Source organism: Cryptomeria japonica, chromosome 6 (assembly GCF_030272615.1).
Source record: "Cryptomeria japonica chromosome 6, Sugi_1.0, whole genome shotgun sequence".
Classification (NCBI taxonomy): domain Eukaryota; kingdom Viridiplantae; phylum Streptophyta; class Pinopsida; order Cupressales; family Cupressaceae; genus Cryptomeria; species Cryptomeria japonica.
In genome coordinates this window covers 381,041,826-381,063,422 of record NC_081410.1, presented here as the reverse complement: position 1 = coordinate 381,063,422, position 21,597 = coordinate 381,041,826, and the positions used below count along the sequence as shown (strand labels likewise).

At 36.9% G+C, this 21,597-nt stretch overlaps 1 protein-coding gene across 1 annotated transcript in view; it reads left to right on the top strand.

The window, feature by feature from the left end:
- The first annotated feature begins 8,571 nt into the window (after nt 1-8,571).
- LOC131067385 (25S rRNA (cytosine-C(5))-methyltransferase NSUN5) overlaps nt 8,572-21,597 on the top strand; it is a 246,450-nt gene continuing 233,424 nt past the window's right edge. Inside the window, exon 1 of the mRNA XM_058002363.2 lies at nt 8,572-8,848. Coding sequence (XP_057858346.2) covers nt 8,641-8,848 — 208 coding nt within the window. The 5' untranslated portion in view covers nt 8,572-8,640. The remainder of the gene's footprint in view (nt 8,849-21,597) is intronic.

The window sequence follows — 21,597 nt, the reverse complement described above, 5'->3', positions numbered from 1 at the left end:
ATATTGGAAGGCCAAAAATTGGAGTACATGTTATATTTGTAGAACATGTTGGCATGATGTTGTCATTGATGTCAATAGTTGTGATGATATAGTGGTCAGGCATGCAGGGATGATTGATGTCAATAGTTGTAGTACTAGATGAAGATGTAAGAGGTAAGAGGATGAATGTCCTAGAGTAAATATCAACTTGACAAAGATTATGTGGATGGATAGAGTTGAGTGATGTCACCCAATGAAATTGGGAAAATGCAAAAGAGTCGGTGTAGTGTGAGATGTTGTGCTCAAGGCAAAAGAATCTTTGTGTGGAAGTTTAGGCTAAATTGTTCTAGGTGCTGTCGCAATGTCATATGATGATCTCGAGGGAAAAGATCAAGGTGTCCTAGAACAAGTAACTCACAAAGGGAAGGTGAGCGGATTTCATTGTGTTTGAGCAAGTTGAAAGAGCATGGAATTTGCATTTAATTAACATAAAGAAGATACATAAAGCAAGCATGGAGTGTGTTATTTGGTCTTGCTTTTGGACAAAGAAGATGCAGGTCATAAAGTTCTACAGGCTTTGAAAAAATAGGTTCGACTCAGAAAAAGTGAGGGTACAGAAATGTATAACACATCGTGTTAGTCTCACTCAGTTACAAACATATGGAAAGATTGAAGTGTGTCATTGGGACATGAAATTGGACAAGGAAAATATAGGTCATTGTGCGGTGAATGCATTGGGTGAACTAATATGGTTCAGAAAAAGTATGGTTGTTGTTTGACTAACATGTCATGTTAGTTGCACTCTGTTGCAAGGATATGCGCATAACACATCATGTTATAGCTATTGCTATCTTGTGGTCAACTCTTTGCTTTGACCAAAAGCTACTGCAACAAGAGATAGGAGGAGTTCATAACATGCAGGTTATCACTATTTACTGAATTGCGATGCTGAAGTGCATAACGAGATGGTTATGAGACGAGGTATGTCAATAACACGATGGTTATATTTCCCCGCCATCTCGGACCAACGAAGACCTTAGAGAAAATTATTTGTGGGGTAACACTAAAATGCAATAGGGAAATCAATAACATGATAGTTATACGAACCTCGCTATCCTGCAACATGAAGGATGGAAGTAAAATATTACTGCAGGGTAATGTTGAACTGCGGCAAATGGTGTCAATAACACGACATGTTAGTCACCCCGCCACCCTGCAACATGACAGATGGAAGAAAGATGACCATGTAGGGTAAGGTTAATTGTGATGGGGGATATGCATAACATGGCAGGTTATGTGCCCCTGCTATCCCACGACCAAGGAGCTTAGTAGAAGACTGCCTTGCGAGATAACAAGAAGGTAGAAGCGTGAGGTTATCCCGTCATCCCGCGACTTGTTATACAAGAGTAAGATAACCCTACGAGGTTACACGAAAGCAAAGGATTTAGTGCACCCCGCTATCCCGTGCCCCCGCCATCTCACGATACAAAGATTACAAGAAGGATGACCCTACAAGGTAACACAAAAGCAAAGCAGATGGAGTCCCCTGCTATCTCGCGACATGAGTGGTTGGAGAAAAGTGATCGCGTGGGGCAAAATAAATAAAGGGAAATAATGTGCCCCTCCATCTCACGGCAAGAAGGACTTGGGAAAGATGATCCCGCAAGGTAACATAAAGTGAAGAGAAGTGATGCATCCCGCTAGCCCACAAGGGGAAGAAGGTCGAAGAGAAAATGATGCGGGGTACAAATATTAAAGAGGATAGATGCATCCCGCCAACCTGCACGAGTAAGAAGGCCTGGGAGAAAATAACGTGGGATAATAAAAGTGATAGAAGACGCGTTATCCTGCCAGCCCACAGGAAGGAAGGTTTTGTTGTTTCACGATGTGCATGATACGCATGTTAGTCGATCTATGGAAAACATTAGCACAACTCGTGAATCCAACGTGGATTTCCTTCCACATGTGGATATTTTGTGAGTAGAGGGAGTTGTTGATGGGTCCTACCATCTGCCATGTGACTGAGTGACATGTAAATGTTAGGTAGACAAATATTTGTAATCAAAAAAGGGAATGTGTGTCAAAGAAGATCTTTCAGTCAAAGTAGCAAACTGGAAGAGAAGTTAATGCTAAAAAATGGTAACTGAAGATATAATTTTAAAAAATGGAGATTGCGTGTAAAGGAAAACCTAACTACAGAGATTGTTGGGTAAATAAGGAAAGTAGCATTTATTTTGGGCAGCTACTAGACTGAAATGGATAGACACAGAAGATCATTTAGTGTCTCAAAAATATTACTTTGGCAGGAAGATCTGCGTGTATGCTTGAGATAGAAAGTTGTCAAAAGAAAGAAGAGGTTGGTAAAAGTGCAGATTGGTAGCAACAAACTAGAATGAAAAGACAAGGCAAATCATTTAGTAGATCAAGAAGATTTTTCTAAATATTTGTTTTGGAGGGAAAATCTCAGCTGTATGAAGATTACCACTAAGTGAAGTTAGTTGATAGTTGAGGACTAGTGGTAGAGTGAGAGTGGCAAAGTAAGTTGTAGTGTGCAAGAAAAGAAGCCCTGCAAAAAGAGAGGTTACTGAATAGATGAAAAAGTAGAGGGTCACGGGTGCGCATAACATGACGCTTGTACAGTCAATAACATCACACAAAAGACTACTTGCATGATGATCAAAAGGTGAAAAGGAGATAAGATGGAGCTGAAAGTAATAGCTAAGATAGCAGAATGAAATCATGAAGAGCAGAGACCAACGACCAAAGAGTGCAAAGCCAAGGCAGATAACACAATGGGTTATTTACACCGTGAGAGACAGAGAAAGAGGATTGACATAGCTGCAACAAGAGAGAAGTGTGTAGAGAAGAGAAAACAACAGAAAGTTGGAAGCAAGGGTTGATAGCTAAAGACAAAGTGCAAAGGATAGAGATTGAGAGCAGAGAAGAGTCACACAATCTCAGGTGCAGATAACATAGTGAGCCAACAACAAAACAATAGTAAGGTGTTACAAAACTCATTTGTATCAAGGTTTTTTTATTGTATCAAATTATTTATTGAGTCATTGTAATTCTCTGAGCGGGTGCTCAAAGCAGGAGTAGGTGCTCATAAAATCAGGGGTTGGTGCCCATAAAGCTAGGGGTTGGTGCTCTTTTGGGTTGGTGCCCATAAATATTGTAATAAATGATTTACTTGTGAGGCTGGATTGGAGTAGTATACTCAAGCAACATTCTCACCGAGGTTTTTCCCCATCGTGGGTTTTCCTCATATATCTTGTGTTATGAGTTTGTCTTGTGTGTGTGTAAATGTGTTTAATATCTTTGCTCATAGTTTCTTGACTTCTATTATTAATGTTTTAATCATTTAGAAATTGCATGTTTTTGATTACCATTGATTCACCCCCCCTCTCAGTGGTCCGTTTGTGTTCAAGAGAACATTCTCTCAAGCCCAAAATTCAAGATCTTCACTAGAAGACTTTAATCTATAGTTTTTGAAATGTATCCCATCTATTTAGCTTTTACAAGATTGGTTTTTTTGAATGTTGGTCTGGTGTGAGTGATTTATTTTTCATAAACCAAAGGCAAGGATTTTGTGTTGTTATTTTTTCAGCAAAAGAGGAAAGAGATTCAATTTTTAGGATCAATTCTTGGGTAATGGATAGGGCAGGGTTATTCATTCAACCTTGGGTTCTAAACTTTATCCCCTCAAAGAATCACATTAAATTTGTTCACATCTGGGTACAATTACATTCTTGTCCTTTGGATTATTGAGAACTACACATCCTAGAAACCTTAAGAAATTAGATGGGAATTTTCATGAAGCATGATCATTTTTTTTTCCCCAAACCTTGATTTACCGGTTAGGTTCTGTGCATTGTTGAATGTTAGTAAAGACATTCTAAAATCCTTCCAGATTAAATCCAAGTTTGGTCTGCATGGTCAACACTTTTTTTTATAAATTCTAAAGAATGTTTGTCATTATCGTTTATTGCAAGGCCATTTGAGGGAAGATTGTGAACACAGGAAAAACTTCTTGCTTCTGGCCTATGAGGGTCTGAAAATTGCAATGGATCCCAACAAAGACTCTTTCTTATCCTGAAAAGTAAATCTCTCCCCATCTCCTCTGGGAGATATAGTATTTGATAAGATGTTAAACTCCTCTACCACATATTTGTAATTAATGGGTGCTGAAAAAATAAAGTCATCTAAGGGAAAGTGTTAAATTTCTTTTTACTCAGTAGTAAGGAGATATTATAATCTCCTATTCGAAAGGCCCATAGAACTCAATAGTTTGGAAGCAAAACTCTATTGCTTTCAACATAGGTTGTAAGATTTTGAAATTGATATGGTTAGAGGATTCCATTATGAGCATCAAATATTTTTTTGTCATATTCCATTTTTACTTGGCTAATCTCAGAATTACAGCTAAGCTTTCAAACTTGAAATAAGGAGTGCAAGGATGGTATAAAATCCAAGTGTGAAGAAATTGGCCCAAAATTAGACTCTTCAACTTGAAACAAGGTGTGTAGGTAGCAAAAAGTATGAAGAAAATAGTTAGCAATTAGACTCTTCAAGTGATTTCCCTTTAGAATTGACATATTTCATAGAGCTCTCTAAAGAACATAAACTAGAGAAGCTACTAGATAAATTCACTTTGCATGTCTAGGCAATTAATTGATTAATGAATTTACTAAAGAGGTTCTAGAAGAATATTTAGATTTTGATTATTCTTAACCTCTTTAATATCTCAATATCCAAGTGCTAAGACAACCATAAATACAACACCTGCTAAATACGAGAGAAAACCTCTTGCATTTAAAATCCAAGAAGAAATAGCATTGGGTATACAAACAACATTGGAGAAAACCTTTTATTCCTCTCAAATGAAGAATGTTAGATTGTGGAGAGCATGTCAGTCTCCACAAGCAATATAAAAATATTATGATGGAATATTAGGGGCATTAATGCCCCTAACAAAAGAGCCCTAATTAAGCAACAAGTAGATGCATGTGGGGCTGACTTATTGCTACATCAAGAAACAAAACTACTTAGAGATTTGAGTTCTCAAATTTTTTAAAAATGGAAAAAATGGTAATTTAGTGCTTCATCATAGGGTGCCTCAAGAGGGCTAGCTGTCTTGAGGAATCCAAAGTCTTTAACAATGGAAGAATTTCTAATTCCTTCGAATGTGACCTTTGTTGTGAGGCACAAGAAGATTTTGATCATTTAATTTTGAATTGTGAGTTTACACAAGCATGTTGGCAAAAAATTCAAAAAAAATTTGCACTGCTAATCTCCCCCTTTAAAACACTCTATGGGGTGTATTCTCAAAATGACCCATTTTTTACAAGCCAACTCTAATTACATGCATTTGGAATATAGCTCCATCAATGATAATTTGGAACATCCAGTAGGAATGAAGCAAGATGATTTTTAAGTAGGAAAAATAAAAGTTAGACCAAGTAACAAATAGAAAAAACAATGTCAAAGTCGCTAAATGCTTTTGTGAGGAGAACAAAATGATTGAATGATCTCTTTTCTAGTTTGGTATACTACTATACTCAAGGAGTGGCCATATATAAAGTTACCTTTCCAAGGAAGTCTTTTTTGAAGCCCAAAGAAAAAGTTGGATTGATCAAATATTGCTTGGGTTCCTCCTACCATGTGTAAAATGAAGCTAAACTTTGATGACATGCAACTAAGGGAAATCCAGGGAAAGTAGGTGGAGGATGTGTTATCTAGGATCGCAAAGGGAGTATTTTATCAACACAATCTCTAAATTTTTAGTCAACCACTAATAGTATCTCTGAAGCACTTGCATTTTATAATGGTTTAATTATTGCTTTGTCTATGGATATAAACAACATTCAAATTGAGGGTGACTCTCTGATAATTCTAAAAGCACGCAGAAAGAGAGAAAGACAGAATTGGAAGATTCTTTACATCCTTCGACAAGTTTGGGAAATATTAGATAAATTTGATTCATGGGAGTTGATACATTGCTATAGAGAAGGGAATAGGTTGGCAAATTGGCTAGCGAATCAGGGTTGTAACCAACAATAGGAATTACTCTAATTCAAGAATGATGGACATTCAAACTGCCAACGAAATACTTTAGAATGAAACTCATGGGTTATAAAGTATATATTTGATTTTAACGGACAAATTTTGAGGATTTGATTTGCATTTTGAATCTTCATTTTGGCTTGGAGATCATATTAGTTGGTAGCGTCAAGAAGAACAAGTAGTACTTGTGCATAATAGATGACATGGAGGGAGATAGAAATTAATAGGATGACTTGGCATCTTAATTTGACAACACTTTATAAAAGGTATCAATCATTGCGAGATGGATGTGCAGATTTGCAGAAAGGAAAACATATTTGGTTTATAGTATGGGCAAGCAAGTAGTAACATATCCGTGATGACCCTTGTCATCAGAAAGGCTCGACACATTCTCAACGTGCCTCCATTATCTCCAACGATGATGGTTCGGTGAGTGTCTTTTGGTTTTACTAACCTCTGATTTTTTGTGCAGGTTATGAAAGTACTGGAGGTCCTATTGGAAAACATGTTCTCTCAAAAGGGGATCATAAGGCCTGCCATAGACCAATCAAATAATTACAAATATACAAGAAAAAAATAAGCACCTAATGACATCAAGAAGAGAGGCTTTCACAAACGGAATATCTCCATGAAGTGATAGAATCTACACATTAGAAGGCAAAATATGAGAAACAAAGACTTGAGGAATTCCATAGAGAATATTGGTTATTATCATATCCTAATCCAGTGAGCATCAAATTTCAATAGACTATAAACTGTAAAGAATTGAGAAATGCAGAGGAAGAAGTACAAATTCTACTTAATAGTCAATACTTAATAGTCACATTGAGGAACCCATGAAATTTAGCAAGGACTTAGAATGCTAAATGAATGCAATGGAGAAATGTTGCTAATAATTAAAACAGTGAGAAGCTTGGAGCAATTCGGTGAATACAATATTAGAATGCTAAATGAATGCAATGGAGGAATGCTGCTAATAATTAAAACAGTGAGAAACTTGGAGTAATTCGGTGAATAAAAAAATAGAGGAGAATTGGAAAGAGCCAAAGAAATTACACTACCATGTTTGCTTTATGTATTTCTTTTCAGGTCTACAATCACATAATTTTTTTTGCAGAGGGCAAATGAAATTCAGAGGATAGAAGAGGAAAACATATTAAATGAGAAAAAAAAAAGAAAGACTTATACATCCACCTCCATGAACATTCAAATAAATCGACAAATAGACAAAGAATAGAGTTTGAGATCAAATTTCTATGAAACAAGTATAAGATTTGAGCAATTCAGAACCTTTTATGAAGATTGAGGATTACATATATCTTTTTGTATTTTCTGATCAATATCCTTTGCTCTCTAATGTTATGATACTACTCATATGTCCTCTGCTACTCGGGAGTGTTTTGTTATTCTTTTTGTAAATTGCTCTGAATTTTGTTGCTAGTAAGCTTTGGCTGCATCCCATTGAGCCAGGTCTGAAATAGGTATCATTATTACCCACCCTTATGGGCTCATAATTGCAACTTTGATTATAGTCCATTGAGTTGGGTATCATATATTACTATAAATCTTTTCATATATATACAAATTCTGTTAAAAGTTCAATACAAATTATAGGTGATATGCCTTTTAGCGAAAAAAGAAAAGAAGATATATTTATTTGATTTCAAATGGAGGAAAGTGATGTTGAATATATTAGGAATCAATTCACCAATGTCTTATAATTTTAGTGCTTGGTTAGAAAAAAGCTATATAATTTGTAAAATAACTACTTTAAGTTGTAATTCAAATCTACGATTATGAATTGATTTAATGCAAAACTAAACTTGAATTGTGGTATTTGAGAATTTGTTAAGCAAGTCATCTTGTTCTCAACGAAGTCCTTGGTAGACCATTTCAATGATAATGAACCAAAAATGAAGATAATAGACAAGCACACAATATATGCTTGTGATGACGATGTAATCATTACGTTATGTGATGCTCTCATATAAAGTGCTCTTTTAATGATTCATACATTATTTGCAAATGAATAAATAATATCCTTAGATACAATATAACACATAAATCAACATAAATATGTGCTATGTTGGTTCACAACACGTTCACAATGGCTAGTGGGAGGGAGTTGACAAATTTTATTTGAATTCAAAATTTTAAATTTGAAGTTCAAATTGATGATTGTGAAAATGATTTATCTGATCTAAGGTGGCGAATAAAAGATCATGAATATATTTTAAAGATGAATGAAGACGAGTAAGAAATGATAAGATCTAAACCAAATTTCATGAAAAATACACTAATTGTAAACTTACTATTATAAACAACATAAATAAACAATTTTCACTATTTATGATATTTCTTAAATACATATAATAAATTAAGTTAAAAAGGAAAAATGTTTTGAGGATATGCAACTAGTGAGCTATGTTATCTTTTCTTATACTTTGCTATTATCATTTAATTTTTAATTTTTATTATAGGCCCTTAATTAAAAAACACACAGTAAAATATATTTTCAGAAAAGAGCGACCAACCTAAACCAAAAGCAAGAAAAATAAATAAACTCAGACACGAATAGCGCGGGGGAAATCAAATCGAATGCAAATGGCGAAGAAATGTCTGAAGAATGTTGGAGGCGCAGAGCGTTCAGCGTATTTTGCACGGAGAGAGGCCGCCAACGTACTGCGGTGCGTTCTCAAGGGCGATGCCCAGCGCAGGGCGTCTGCCTCCATCCAATCCCTCGTCTACCGCCCCTCCGTTCGCAACAAGAAGGCTACCTTTGCTCTCGTCTGTCAAACTCTAAAATGTAAGTCTATCATTTCCCCATCACAAGCCCATGCCAATAATGTAACCAACACTTCTTCTTCTTCCTTTGGTTCTGATCAGAAGTTCCCCTGTTTCTTCTAACACGAGATTCTTCGAAGAGTTCTGATGTAGAATCAAAAGTTAATTGAATGTTATTGTGATTGGGCTAAAGGGTATAATTCTCAGTGATTGTTCCGTGTTGTCTTTTGTGGTGAAGCTGCTTTCTTTCTCTGTGAGGATTGTTTTCGGTAAACTCTGGTAGGGACAATGTGTGGGAGGTGAGCTGGGACCAAGTCCCTCCTCTATTATCAGGGGAGGTTTCCTTTTGTTGAGCACCTTTGAAAATCTCACAGACGATGGAATATATAAAATATTCGCAATTCATATGAAAATTGTTTAAAAAATAGGTCATTCAGCAACATGACGATCATAACAAAGGAGTTAATCAAGTAATACTGTTTTGGAGAAATAAAGATAAGAGTTTCCCCGCCTAGCTGTATGCTGTAAAATGTCAAGTGCCTGCTAAGAATATTGCAGAAAACCTGATTGAGATCTGACCTGTTTCATCAATCAACGATGCAGTATAGTCCTATAGAAATAAAACAAAGAACCTAAAAGATTGAATTTACAGAAAAATAGACATCCCTCAAAGCATAAAAACTTAGCAAAATATTTGCAATCTTATTACAAACAGTAGTTGTGTTTTACGAAGTGTTGGGGTTCTCAAACTTCTCCCTTTGTCTATCTCTGAAACAATTCTCACAAATAACAAATGATCCCCTATTTGTAACACTTCTGGGTACAAATAAGTTATAAGTAATAACCAACTTATAACTATGTAATTTTTAATTTGCAACCACCCATTTTAGGGCCCAGGTGGTTCCCAGAATCGCTGCACCCCTAGAGTAATCAATTCCCTTTAGGCCCAGGGAAATGTCATCTTGAAGGGGGATTGATCAACACATCTATATAATGTTAGTGATTTAAGGCCAATTGTCGTGAGTTGGTATTCTCTCCCTCACCTTGGACTTAGTTAGACCTATGATGGGGTTCTGGAGATATCTTTCACAGAATTGGTTACATCTTAAAATAAACAAACTGATCTTTTTGTAATAGAACCCATTGTACACTTGGCCCCGAAGGTTGTCACTAGAACAAAGACTAATCTATTGCACGTAAAACCTCTTTTGGAGTTGATAAGTACATCATTGCACAAAGGCAAGATGAAGTTATGCAAAACATGATTCCTTAGGACAAGAACTTTTATGCCCTGCTAGAGATGCTTTCCTTGTTGAATCTTTGAATCATGAGGTGCGTATGGATTACTAATCCTACTCCTAAGCTGTTGGTGAAATATGTTTATCATTTCGAGTGCATGGACAATTATCACTTCTAGGACTGTTGTCTAATCTTTTGGGTTACAAAGTCAGTTTAGCAAGAGAAACAACACTTTGAAATCACATCAACATATGAGCTATGCATATACATGTATCAAACATATGACATCAAATATCTAAACATACTTAATGATCCATATCCAAATATAGAAATCTATATGGAATAAAAAAGAGACCATTAGAAAGCTTGCAATGACTTAGAATGCTATCGACATTAATCAAATTTCTATTATAATTGTACCAATAGATGTGGCAAGAGGAAACCATAAGCTAAAATCTCCTCAAAGAACTACAAATAGGGCCCTAGAGCCTTTGAAAATTAGACACCATGTATGATACAAGAACCTCCTTGTGATATACCAAAAATGTCACTCACTGGGCAAGTAGACTTACATGAGGCACTTAGTCTTGTGGAAGGCTAGAAATGGCCTCTCTCTCTCTCTCTCTCTCTCTCTATATATATATATATAATTGTGATATACCAAAAATGTCACTCATTGGGCAAGTAGACTTACATGACGCACTTAGTCTTGTGGAAGGCTAGAAATGGCCTATATATATATAAATAAAATACATTTTGTTGTTTTGTTTGGTAGCTCAATTGCCTTTAGGATTTTGACTGATAACTACAGGTCATAAATGTGGCATGCAAGACAAGCAAAATCATATAAAATCTGCAAGATGGATGATCTAGAATAGTCGTGAGGACCATTGGGAGTTGGAATTCAACCATTGCATTAATGGTAGTATCATTGCCCTCATCTCCATTGTTGAAATCACACGTAGATTTGTGCCCTTGAGATGGACAACTATTTTTAGGTGGAAAAATCTTGTTGGAGTAGGTCAAAACTAGTCATTGATGGCATCTTGAAAAGATTTGGTGAGTAATGGATGCAATTCGGAGGATATGTGAAACTTTGATATGGGATAGGAGGTTAGAATGAGATATTTGGACTTTCACTTTGGGATTAGACATGGTGATGGAAATTTGGAAGTCCATTGAAACTTTGTAGGCAGATGAAAATGAGCATATGAAGTGGGTTGGAAGAAATGTAGGGAAAAAATGTGGAACTGAAGGTCCTGATAGGAGATGTGAGGTTTCACTTAGGGTTGGAGGTTAGGATAGGACATTACAATCAAAGTTTCATAGTCCCTTAAAACTCCACAAATGGATGAAAATGACTGAGTTGAGGTTAGGGAAAACATGCAGGGAAACGATGTAGAACTATAAGTATGAACTATGAACATCCCAAAGTTCAAAGGAACTTTGCATGGTAGTAGCAAAGGAGTTACAAAGATATTAGGTGAACGATGCCGAACTGGAGGTTAGAAGTGGAAGTCAAGACGAGACATTCGAATAGAAATTTGGAAGTCCACAGAAAGTTTATAGAAAAAGACGGAGGAATTGATGAATATAAGTGAAGGTAGAATTGGAGGAAGTCCAGAGTTCCGAAAGTGCAATAAAAGTCCACAAAAAAAGAAATTTGATGGAATGTGGGAATTGGAGGTTTAGATATTGTAATGGCCCTACTAAAATTCATAGACATTTTTTCAAACAGTTGGTAAGACAGCAAATTAAATGATGTTTCTGAGTTCTGCAGCATGGAACAGCTGCAACTTTCAATAATGATCATGAACAATCTCACAAATGGTTTGTAAATTGTAACCAAGGAAAAAATCATAGACATTTAATCAAACAGTTGCCATACAAGTAGTTGAAACAAACATTCAAACATTCAATACTGTAATTAATAATTTCTGATCTCTTAGCCGAAATAGAAGATTATGGAATAATATTTTTGAGTATTGTAATCAGCAGGTACAAGAAAATTGAGCAATAATCTTGCTCAAATTTTAAGCAATAATAGTTGAATCTGATTACACATTTATCAGCAATTCCTGGATACTGATTTTATTCTTACTTTCTTATTTTCAGATCTGGTTCGTGCATGCTAGGATGCTCAAACTTTGATTAATATAACCAGTAACCTGCTTATAGCTGATTATATGATCAACTTCATGATTTTAGCTGTTCCAAACTTGCATTTGCCTTTTTACTTCTCCATGTGCCTCCTTGCTTTGCTTTCAGCATGTTACGACACCCTTAAGATCAATAGCAAGGGCTGTGATTGGAAATAGGGGTTTGAAATGTTGAAATGGATAGCTAGTTCGGATTATATTTTAATGTTGCCTTGTGGCAATTAAAATTTATTCATATTGTAATAACATGAGCGATTACATGTACTATTGGGCTGGGCCCAAAATTGAACGCATTATAAACTTGTAAACTTTATGTAGGCCCCAAATTGAATGCTAAAAGGCAAATTGCAAAATTATGTAAAAGAGTGGCAATCTTGCCCAGCCGACTTGGATAAATCATGAGTATGAATCTTGTATATAATCAAGATTCATTTCATACATCAGATCATCATCTTTCATTTAAGCGAATTTCTCATGTGCCTTATGCGAACTAAATCTCCTATCATTCAAGTTGTCATCTTGAGCGAATCTGATCCAGGACAAGGATAATCAGTTTGAGCAAACTTGTTAGGCATCTTGCTGGGCAAATTGGTGTCTTCATACTGCTGCGATCTCCCTCTCCAAGTAGCTTCGATATTCTGCCCCTTCTGAGGCAGCAAGATTGATATTCTGCATCAGCATATACATTGATTTGAGTTGGGCCAAGTCTCTGTGAATCTGCCCTAGGTTGATACCACAATCAGATAAGTAATCTGATCTATACTGCTCATGTAATCTGCTTATGAATAAAAGATTTGATCTGGATCTTTGATGCTGGGTTTTTCCTCCAAGAGGGAGGTTTTCCCAGGGTACTGCTGTGTTGTTCTTGTGTTGTTTTGTGCCATAATGTGTTGCATTTTCAGTTTCTGTTAATTACTTTAAATCTGATTACTAAAATCAACATGGTATCAGAGCTTGGTTCGAATTAGGGGTAATCAGATTGATTGTAGTCATTCCTCCTCTTTCTATTTGCCCTTATCACTTCATTCGAAATGTTGAACTGTCTTAGGGTTGAAGATAGATTGGATGGTGCATCCAACTTCACGTCATGGAGATTCTGAATCATGCTTGCATTGAATGGTAGTGATCTTGCAAATTTTGTGGAGAGATCATCCATTGAACCTGAGGTAGAAGAGGAAAAGACTTCATGGAGGAAGAAAGATTTTCAAGCTCAGAGAATGCTGGTTGGCTCCGTGAAGGATCATATTGTACCTATCATCTCTAAGCTGAAGACTGCCAGCGAAATGTTCAAGACATTGGAAGAGATGTACGAAATGGGAAGATTTTGCTCAAGTCCGCCTTGGATGGGGAAAGAAGGAGATAAAGTCCGCCCAAGAATGAAGGGCTAAATGCAAATAAGGAAAAAACTTTGCTCAAGTCTGCCCCTATACTTGCAATATGGAAAGATTTTGCTCAAGTCTGCATTGGATGGGGAAAGGAGATAAAGTCCGCCCAAGAATGAAGGGCTAACCTACAAATAAGGAAAAACTTTGCTTAAGTCCGCCTGTATACTTGCAACATGGAACAAATCACATGAAGTTCGCCTTAGCCAAGAAAGGAAACAATTTGAAAGTGTCATAAAGAGAGAGTGTTATCGCATAGCTTATGATGGTTACCATGGTAGGCCTCCATAGGTCCTGACCCCCATCCTGGGTTATCCTGGTAACCTTTCCCGAACCTCTGGCTCCAACTAAGTCTCATGCGGACCCTACCAACCCTTCGTGATGACAAGGTGGTCGGTTTGCCATTCCAGGCATTCCCACTACACCTTGAGCCTATACGAGCACTCAACCATGCACGGGGTACAATATCTTTATAATGTTATAAACTACCCATCTCCTAATCAAATTATTAGATTATCACTTATTAGCTGACTTTCGAGGGGTTATCCTACCATCCACTTTGGGCGCGCCCCCCACTCAAAAGCCACTCTCTCAAAGGACACTAAACAAACATGGTCATCCACAAGGACCCTATGGCGAAGCAGACAGCCATAACACCACTATCCAAAAACAAGTGGTCAAAACAAGGACATACTGACTCTTGGTTGACCATAAGGCAAAGACACTACATGGTTAAGACAACGAGGTCATCATATATCACTTGGTCAAAATAGTCAAATACGCCACTACAGGACGACTGAACCCAAGACGAGAAATAACACAAATATAACTCTTTGCAAGGAAAGCTAATTTCACTAAGTCTGCACGGATAAAATCTTTGAGAATATCAGCATCATAAGCACTTGCAACTTCATTGATTGAAAATTAAATAAAACACCCTTATACGACCTTCACTTCTATTTAATTTCCAAATTCAATACACCAATATAGAATAAAATCCATATTAATTTTTCAACCAAATAACAATATGAATTATATAAACATATAATCTATTTCCAAAATACATCCAAAATTACGAATTTGGAGTTAATATTCAAGCCTTGATTTCAATAAATAAATATATTAAATCAAGATAAAATCACATTATAAATTACCATTTAAAATTTAACTTTAAAACCAAATTAAAAATTTATTGCGTTTAATAAAATTAAATAAACGACACATAATAAATTGTACCGCGAAGGGTACAAAGGCATGCGGGGGCCAAAGCCTACACGCGGTAGTGCTGTTGCTGGGGCCGCAGACACTACCCGCTGGTAGCAGGCACTACCGCCTGTAGCAGCCACTACCGACCGGTAGTACTCCTACCGACTGGTAGCAGTCCTACCGACCGGTAGTGTTGCTACCTACGGGTAGCCAAACACTACCGTCCCGCGTGGTGGGGCTAACCCGCCACGCGGGTAAGGTTAGATTAATTTATAATAAAATTTCTTCTTCCCTTGCATTTTAAAATCAATATAACATGAAATCAACTCATCCCCTGTTCATTTCACGGGCACACATACGCAGTGCCAAACTCCAGAATACAAAGGGATATTTACCAATAAGGTCAATGGTGAATAAAATCACACAAGAGCCCCAATTAAATAAAGATTTAGGCAACAATAGAGGAATTTAAAAGATAAGAGAAGAATTATGATAAATTTCCTCACTTCCATTACACAGGAAGAATTCCTTGTATCTTGCAAGAGACCAATAACCAATTTTTGCCAACATAAGCCCCAATTCTTGGGCAAATAGATACTAGAAAACACACAGCAACTTAAATCTAATTCTTTCCATCCCAAATAGAAGAGATAATTCAAGAACTTGATTTTCAAGAACAAATAACAAACAACAAATAGAAAGATGAACCATTTCTTTCCCATATGCAACCAATTGATATGAATTCAACAAAATCATCAATAACAGACACTCTTTCTTCCATTCCAATCTTGCAACAAGAATTTTACAAGAGATTTACATTTTTTCAACACACAGGAAGCAACTAAAACATTCAAAAATTAAATAGCCAAACAAGAAGAGATTATCCAACCTTCAGGCAAACTAGGAAGCAAAATGATGGAAGAATCCCAATTCTTGCAAACCAAATCCACTTCCAGCTCCTCTTCTAGAATAGTTTTCCAAATTTCTCCTTCAAAATTCTGTCTCCTCTTTTCATGAACTCCCAAGAATATATGGGAAAAATAATTTCAACCTAAATTTTCTAGGTTAAAAGTTTTCTCCACCAATCAGATTAAATTATTTTAAAAAGTAAAAACAATCAGATTTACCTTTATCCATAAACAATTTCTTTTCCAATAAAATAAAATACAAAAGTCAAATGGATAGGTAAAAGGAAAAAGCTTTTATTAATTTTATTTCTATTTCCACATGATAATTTCTTTCAACATAATCATTCCACTTTTAAATGGCAAGGCAAATATTTATTTCCTTCCACAAAATATTAATACAACTATTCACAATAAAATAAGCCAATTTAACTATTTAATTCTAGCAATTCATTTATTTAATTAAATCAATAGACTTAAGAGCATAATAATCAACTAATTACGGCAACATAAAAATAGCATCATTCACTCAATTAAATAGCCATTGAAATAAACGAAAGCACGAAAAACGAAGAATGATCAAATGACGACTCACAAATGACCAAACCAAAGCACTATGACTCGCATACCGGCCAGACATGAAAGACAACCGACTGACAACACTCACACGAGTGTAACTGCGGGTCAAGTTAGGGTCCAACAACTATCTCCTCCACTCCCATCGGACATATAAGGCACGCTCAGACCTGTGAAACCAGGTGGAGTCGATACCCCGTACCTACCCGGTACTAGTACCTGCTATGTCCTGCACCAAAGAACCACACGTGCATATGGACAAATATATAAACAGACACGACACGCACACCGATGAAGGAGAATTGTGACGTTCGCTGTTTCACCGGAGTGAGTGAAGGAAAATCATCCCTTCGCATCCCATACACATGCAAACACGCAACATATAAATAACGCATCGCACATATAAGGTAAAAATGTCAGTCCATGATAATGATCCATAAAAATAACATTAATCATAGGCACTGAGATACTGCATGAAAGCATACATCACAATTCCAGATAAAACATGAAATAACATTGCATAAAGTCTGAATCAATATACAATAATGTTCCACTGAATAGTCAACTGAAGTCAAACATAGATACAAAAAGAGTCTGATCGAGGAGGGGTACTACACATTCCTTCACTTGAAGGTATGCCATGATCATAAGGATTGTGCTATGGGTCCATTTCGTAAAAGTGAAGTAAGGAAAAGATTGACATTTCTCATCTTTGATTTATGGTAACTTATGTTGGCTGCCTTCCTTGATTGATTCTTATATTATGCAATCTTCATGAGACTTGGTTACCACAATTTTATATTAAGAATCAAGAGGGAGTTCCATATGGAAGTTTTTGAGAAAATATGAAGCTAGATGTGTAGCTCATAGTTATAAGAAAACATTTGCTCTTGCTGCTAGATATACTAATATTAGAACCATTATAGCTAATGCTGCAGGCTGAAAGTTGGATATAAAGACTGTTTTCTTAATGTTCTCTATATTGAAAAACTAGAAGGTTATGAGATTCAAGATAGAGAATCTCATGTGTGCAGATTAAAGAAAAACTCTTTACGGTCTCAAGCAAGCTTCTTGAGCTTGGTATGAGAAGATTGACAAGTATTTGATTAGTTTAGGATCTTGCAAGAATGATGTTGATTCTAACCTTTACTTTAAAAGTATTTTTTGGTGAAATGCTAATTTTGGATGATTTATTTCTAATTGGTGAGATAGTCTCATCATTAGATGTAAGAAAGAATTAGCCACTGAATTTGGTAGGCCTAATGCATTACTGTCTAGGACTAGAAGTATGACAAAGATCTTATCCTTAGTCAAGAAAAATATGCCATTGATATGATGGATTGCAAACCTATGTCTACTCCTATAGAAATTGAGTTTATTTGTAGCTAACTCTGATTTTGCAGATACATCAGAGTACAGGTAGTTGATTGGATCCTCAATGCATCTAGTTAACACTAGACATAATATTTGTTATGCAGTGAGTGCCCTCAGCCAGTTCATGAACAAACCTAAGCATGTTCATCTTGTTGCAACCAAGGATATCCTGAGATATTTGCGAGAAACAATTGGCTACGGGCTGAAGTATCCAATCAACACTGTCATTTCCTTGGAAGACTACTTTGATTCTGATTGGGAAGAATGTATTACTGACAGGAAGGACACTTTAGGAATTTGTTTCAGGATGGGTTCAGCTGTGATCTCTTGTGCCAACAGGTATCGGTCCTCAATTGCATTGAGTACAGCGGAAGCTGAGTACATTGCATCAAGTGAGAAGCAATGGGCTTCACAAAGCTTCTTGCTAGGTTGTTTGGGCAACCTTGGGAACCCACAATCATTAATTGTGACAATTAGAATTATATTAAGATGTTTGATAATCCCATGTTTTATGACAGGTCAAAACATGATACAAAAAAGTGCAATTCAACTGAAATATGTCAGCACTATTGTAGCCGTTCTCACCAAGCCTCTTGCTCGAGTGAAGTTTGTGTACTTCAAAGAGAGTCTTGGAGTTGTGGAGAACACAGCTTTGGCTGAGAGGGAGTCTCAGTCCTAGTGATGCATTAAGTTGCATCTTCCACCCTCTGCGGGCAATGCAAGGTGGAGTCACCCTCTGTGGGCAATGCAAGGTGACATTGGATCCTTCTTTGGGAGAAGGTTGAGGTGAAAGACCTCCTCCATCCTCTGCGGACAATGCAAGGTGGAATTACCCTCTGCGAAAAGCAAGGTGGCAGTTTATTCTTCTCAGTAGAGAAGTTTTGAGGTGTAAGACCTCCTCTCACCCTCTGCGGGCAATGCAAGGTGGATCCATCCTCTGTGGGCAATGCAAGATGGATATCATGAATGAAGTTCATGATGTTTATTTATATTTTTGTGTGTATTCATTTCTTGTAGGTGTGCATAATAAAGTTTTGGATCCATCCTTTGTGGGCAATGCAAGATGGATATCATAGAAAGGTCCATGATGATTTGTTATTTGGCTAGAATCCTCCCTAGCTAAGAGGGAGTGTTGAAATGATAGCTAGTTCGGATCAAATATAAGTATTACTTGTATTGGGCTGGACCCAAACGCATTATGTAACTTGTAACCATTAAGGATTGGTCCCACCTAAGTACATAAAACACACCAAGGGCAAAATCAAATGTAACTTGTATTAAACCTGGCCTTAAATGTAACGTGTGGAAGCTGTTTCAATGTAACTTGGGGCTGACCCTATATTGGGCGCCAAGGTTAGGACATTATACTATCATTATTTGTTATTCTTGAGCCGACCTAAGGTGAATTAGGTGGCAAGGTTACATATATATACAAGGACAATCATTCATTCATAAAAGCACCAAAAACAAGCGATCAATCACCTTCAACAAGAACAACGAATCGTATTATCATCACTTCAGCGAATCTCCCTCCAGCATCATCGAACTACTGGAGAAAGTAATCAAACCCTATCCGAGGTCAGCAGGCTGTTTGTCTAGGGCAGCGAACTGATTTGTAGGTGTTGAGAAGCCCATCCTAGGCACAACGAACATATTCTCAGGTCTCCAATTCACAACAAACCTCATTACTTAGTCAACAAACCATCTTGTAGGGCCTGCACACATATCTTTAGGTCTGAAATCTATCAGTAATCAGCAACTCCATTGGTGGACTGAAGATAAGTTACATACTTGTTCTATTTGCTGACCTAATACTGCTGAGTTAGATGCTTAATATGCTGAAGCTAATTGTAAGGAGACATATTGATCATTGATTAATAAGGACTGAGAATTTGGCTGGGTTTTTCACTTCCAAGAGGGAGGTTTTCCCAGGATATTTGTTTGTGTTGGCTTGTGCTTTGTTTGCATTGCTTATTTATGAGTTTCATAATTAAGTCTTGTCTGTAAAATTAACAAATACCACAACACGGTCTATATGACTAGGGATGAAGCAACCCAACTATACAAGGATAATACAGAGGAGTATGAGGCTAACATCAACCATTCATGGTTGAAGAAGCCTAAAAAAAGTGTTTCAAAGATGCCTAAGACCCTTCTCAGACCTTATTTCAAAGAGGACTATGGAGACCTCATTGTCTTATTAAACAGGGTTATGGGTAGCCAACAAGGTGCTCCTTTCGAACCATGGATGTACTATCTTATCCATGAGGTGACTATTGGTGTTAAGATGCTAAATTGGGCAAAGATCATAAGTGACAATTTAGATGATCAGTTGAGAAACCTAGAAAAGAATGGAACATTTTCTATGAGTTCCTATTTGATCTACAACTTAGCTAGAACATACAGATATAGAGGCCTTGTGTGTAAAGGAGCTGTTGGAAATAAAGAGAACCAATTCACTGTTTATGATTGTTATCCACAACTACACCTGGAGGAGAAGTTTCATTTAAAAAGGGTCAATGATGCATTCCTTATGCATATCACGAGAACTCTTCAGGGAGGTCTTCATTAGTGACTATCTCAAGAGTCAAAAGATTTGACCAGTAGGTTTGGGCATTGGTATATCCAATATCCCAGGTTTACCTACTTGAGGATCCAAGGATTCTTTGGACCCCCGTACCAATTGCCCATGTTTCCTACAAATAGAATGGTACTACTTGAGGTAGTAAGATAGTTGGAAAACTTTATGATTGTGCAAAGGGGAAAACAAAAGACAAGAGCGTCTTTTCCTCTTAGTATCGGAAAAGGGTTGGAGACCTGTCCATCAGCCCAAGCTGCCTCACATGCCGACAAGGAGATTCAATGGTACCCATTCTTCCAATATCAAGCAAGGAGTCATTTCGATCCTTTTCATCGGATGGGACAGGTTAATGGAGAGAAGTTTGAGCACAGGCTGGACCTCGAGGACTATTGGGCCAACGCCGTTGATAACTTTGAGATAAGAAATAGATTCTGGTCTAGAATCCCATCTGAAGTCTTCCGAGTGGCAAACCAACTTGAGGAAGAAAATGAATATGAACAACCACATTTTGCTAATTTGAAAAATGAGCCCCTTGCTCTAGTTGATTGGACAAATTCTGAAAGATCTAACCTGGGAGATCTAATGAGACCTGTGATTGAATACTCCAAATGGTGGGCATCTCAGAGAACAAAGGAGCTCAAAGCACGGAACGTTGCTTTCACCTATGATCTCATGGGGACTGATGAGTCCATGTCTTCGAATCACTGTGTGACATCCAGCGGTCCAAGGAATCTAGAAAGTGTTGGATCAAGGAAGAGGAAGGAGTCCACTGGGAACTCAATAAGGGCAAAGGGAAAGAAGATCATTGGAGAAGTAGATGTGAGTAGATGACAAAAGTCAAATGAAGGTCATTCAACTATAAGCGCTTCATCCATTGCTCCAGTTAGAATTTTAATTGATGAGCAAGAATTAGAGAGTGAAATGAGAGGCAACGAGATGAGAGTTCCTTCTCCCATAATTGAGAAACCGATTTAGGAACCAATTCAGGAGCCCATTTTCACTAAGGTTGTAGAAGTTGAGAACCCTGAACCTGAGACATAATTCCTAGATGGCATAAACTCTGTGCCTAATGGAATTGAAGATAATTTTGATGAAAGTGGTATGGAATAGTTAACCAGCCCTGATTGGTTGAAGGAGAGGATCAAAGCTAAGGTTTCTGAGAAAGTTCACTAGGAAGATAACAAAACAACACTCTTGGCTGAATTGAATAAACCAAGTGAAATGAGACCACCCAAGCTAGCCAAGAAGTTTTCTTTGATTCAAAGAAACAGTGCAGAATTCGGGTTAGTTCAGGTAGCAGTATCGAAAACAGGTAAAACTCAGGACGATATCACTCCTGAGGAATATGA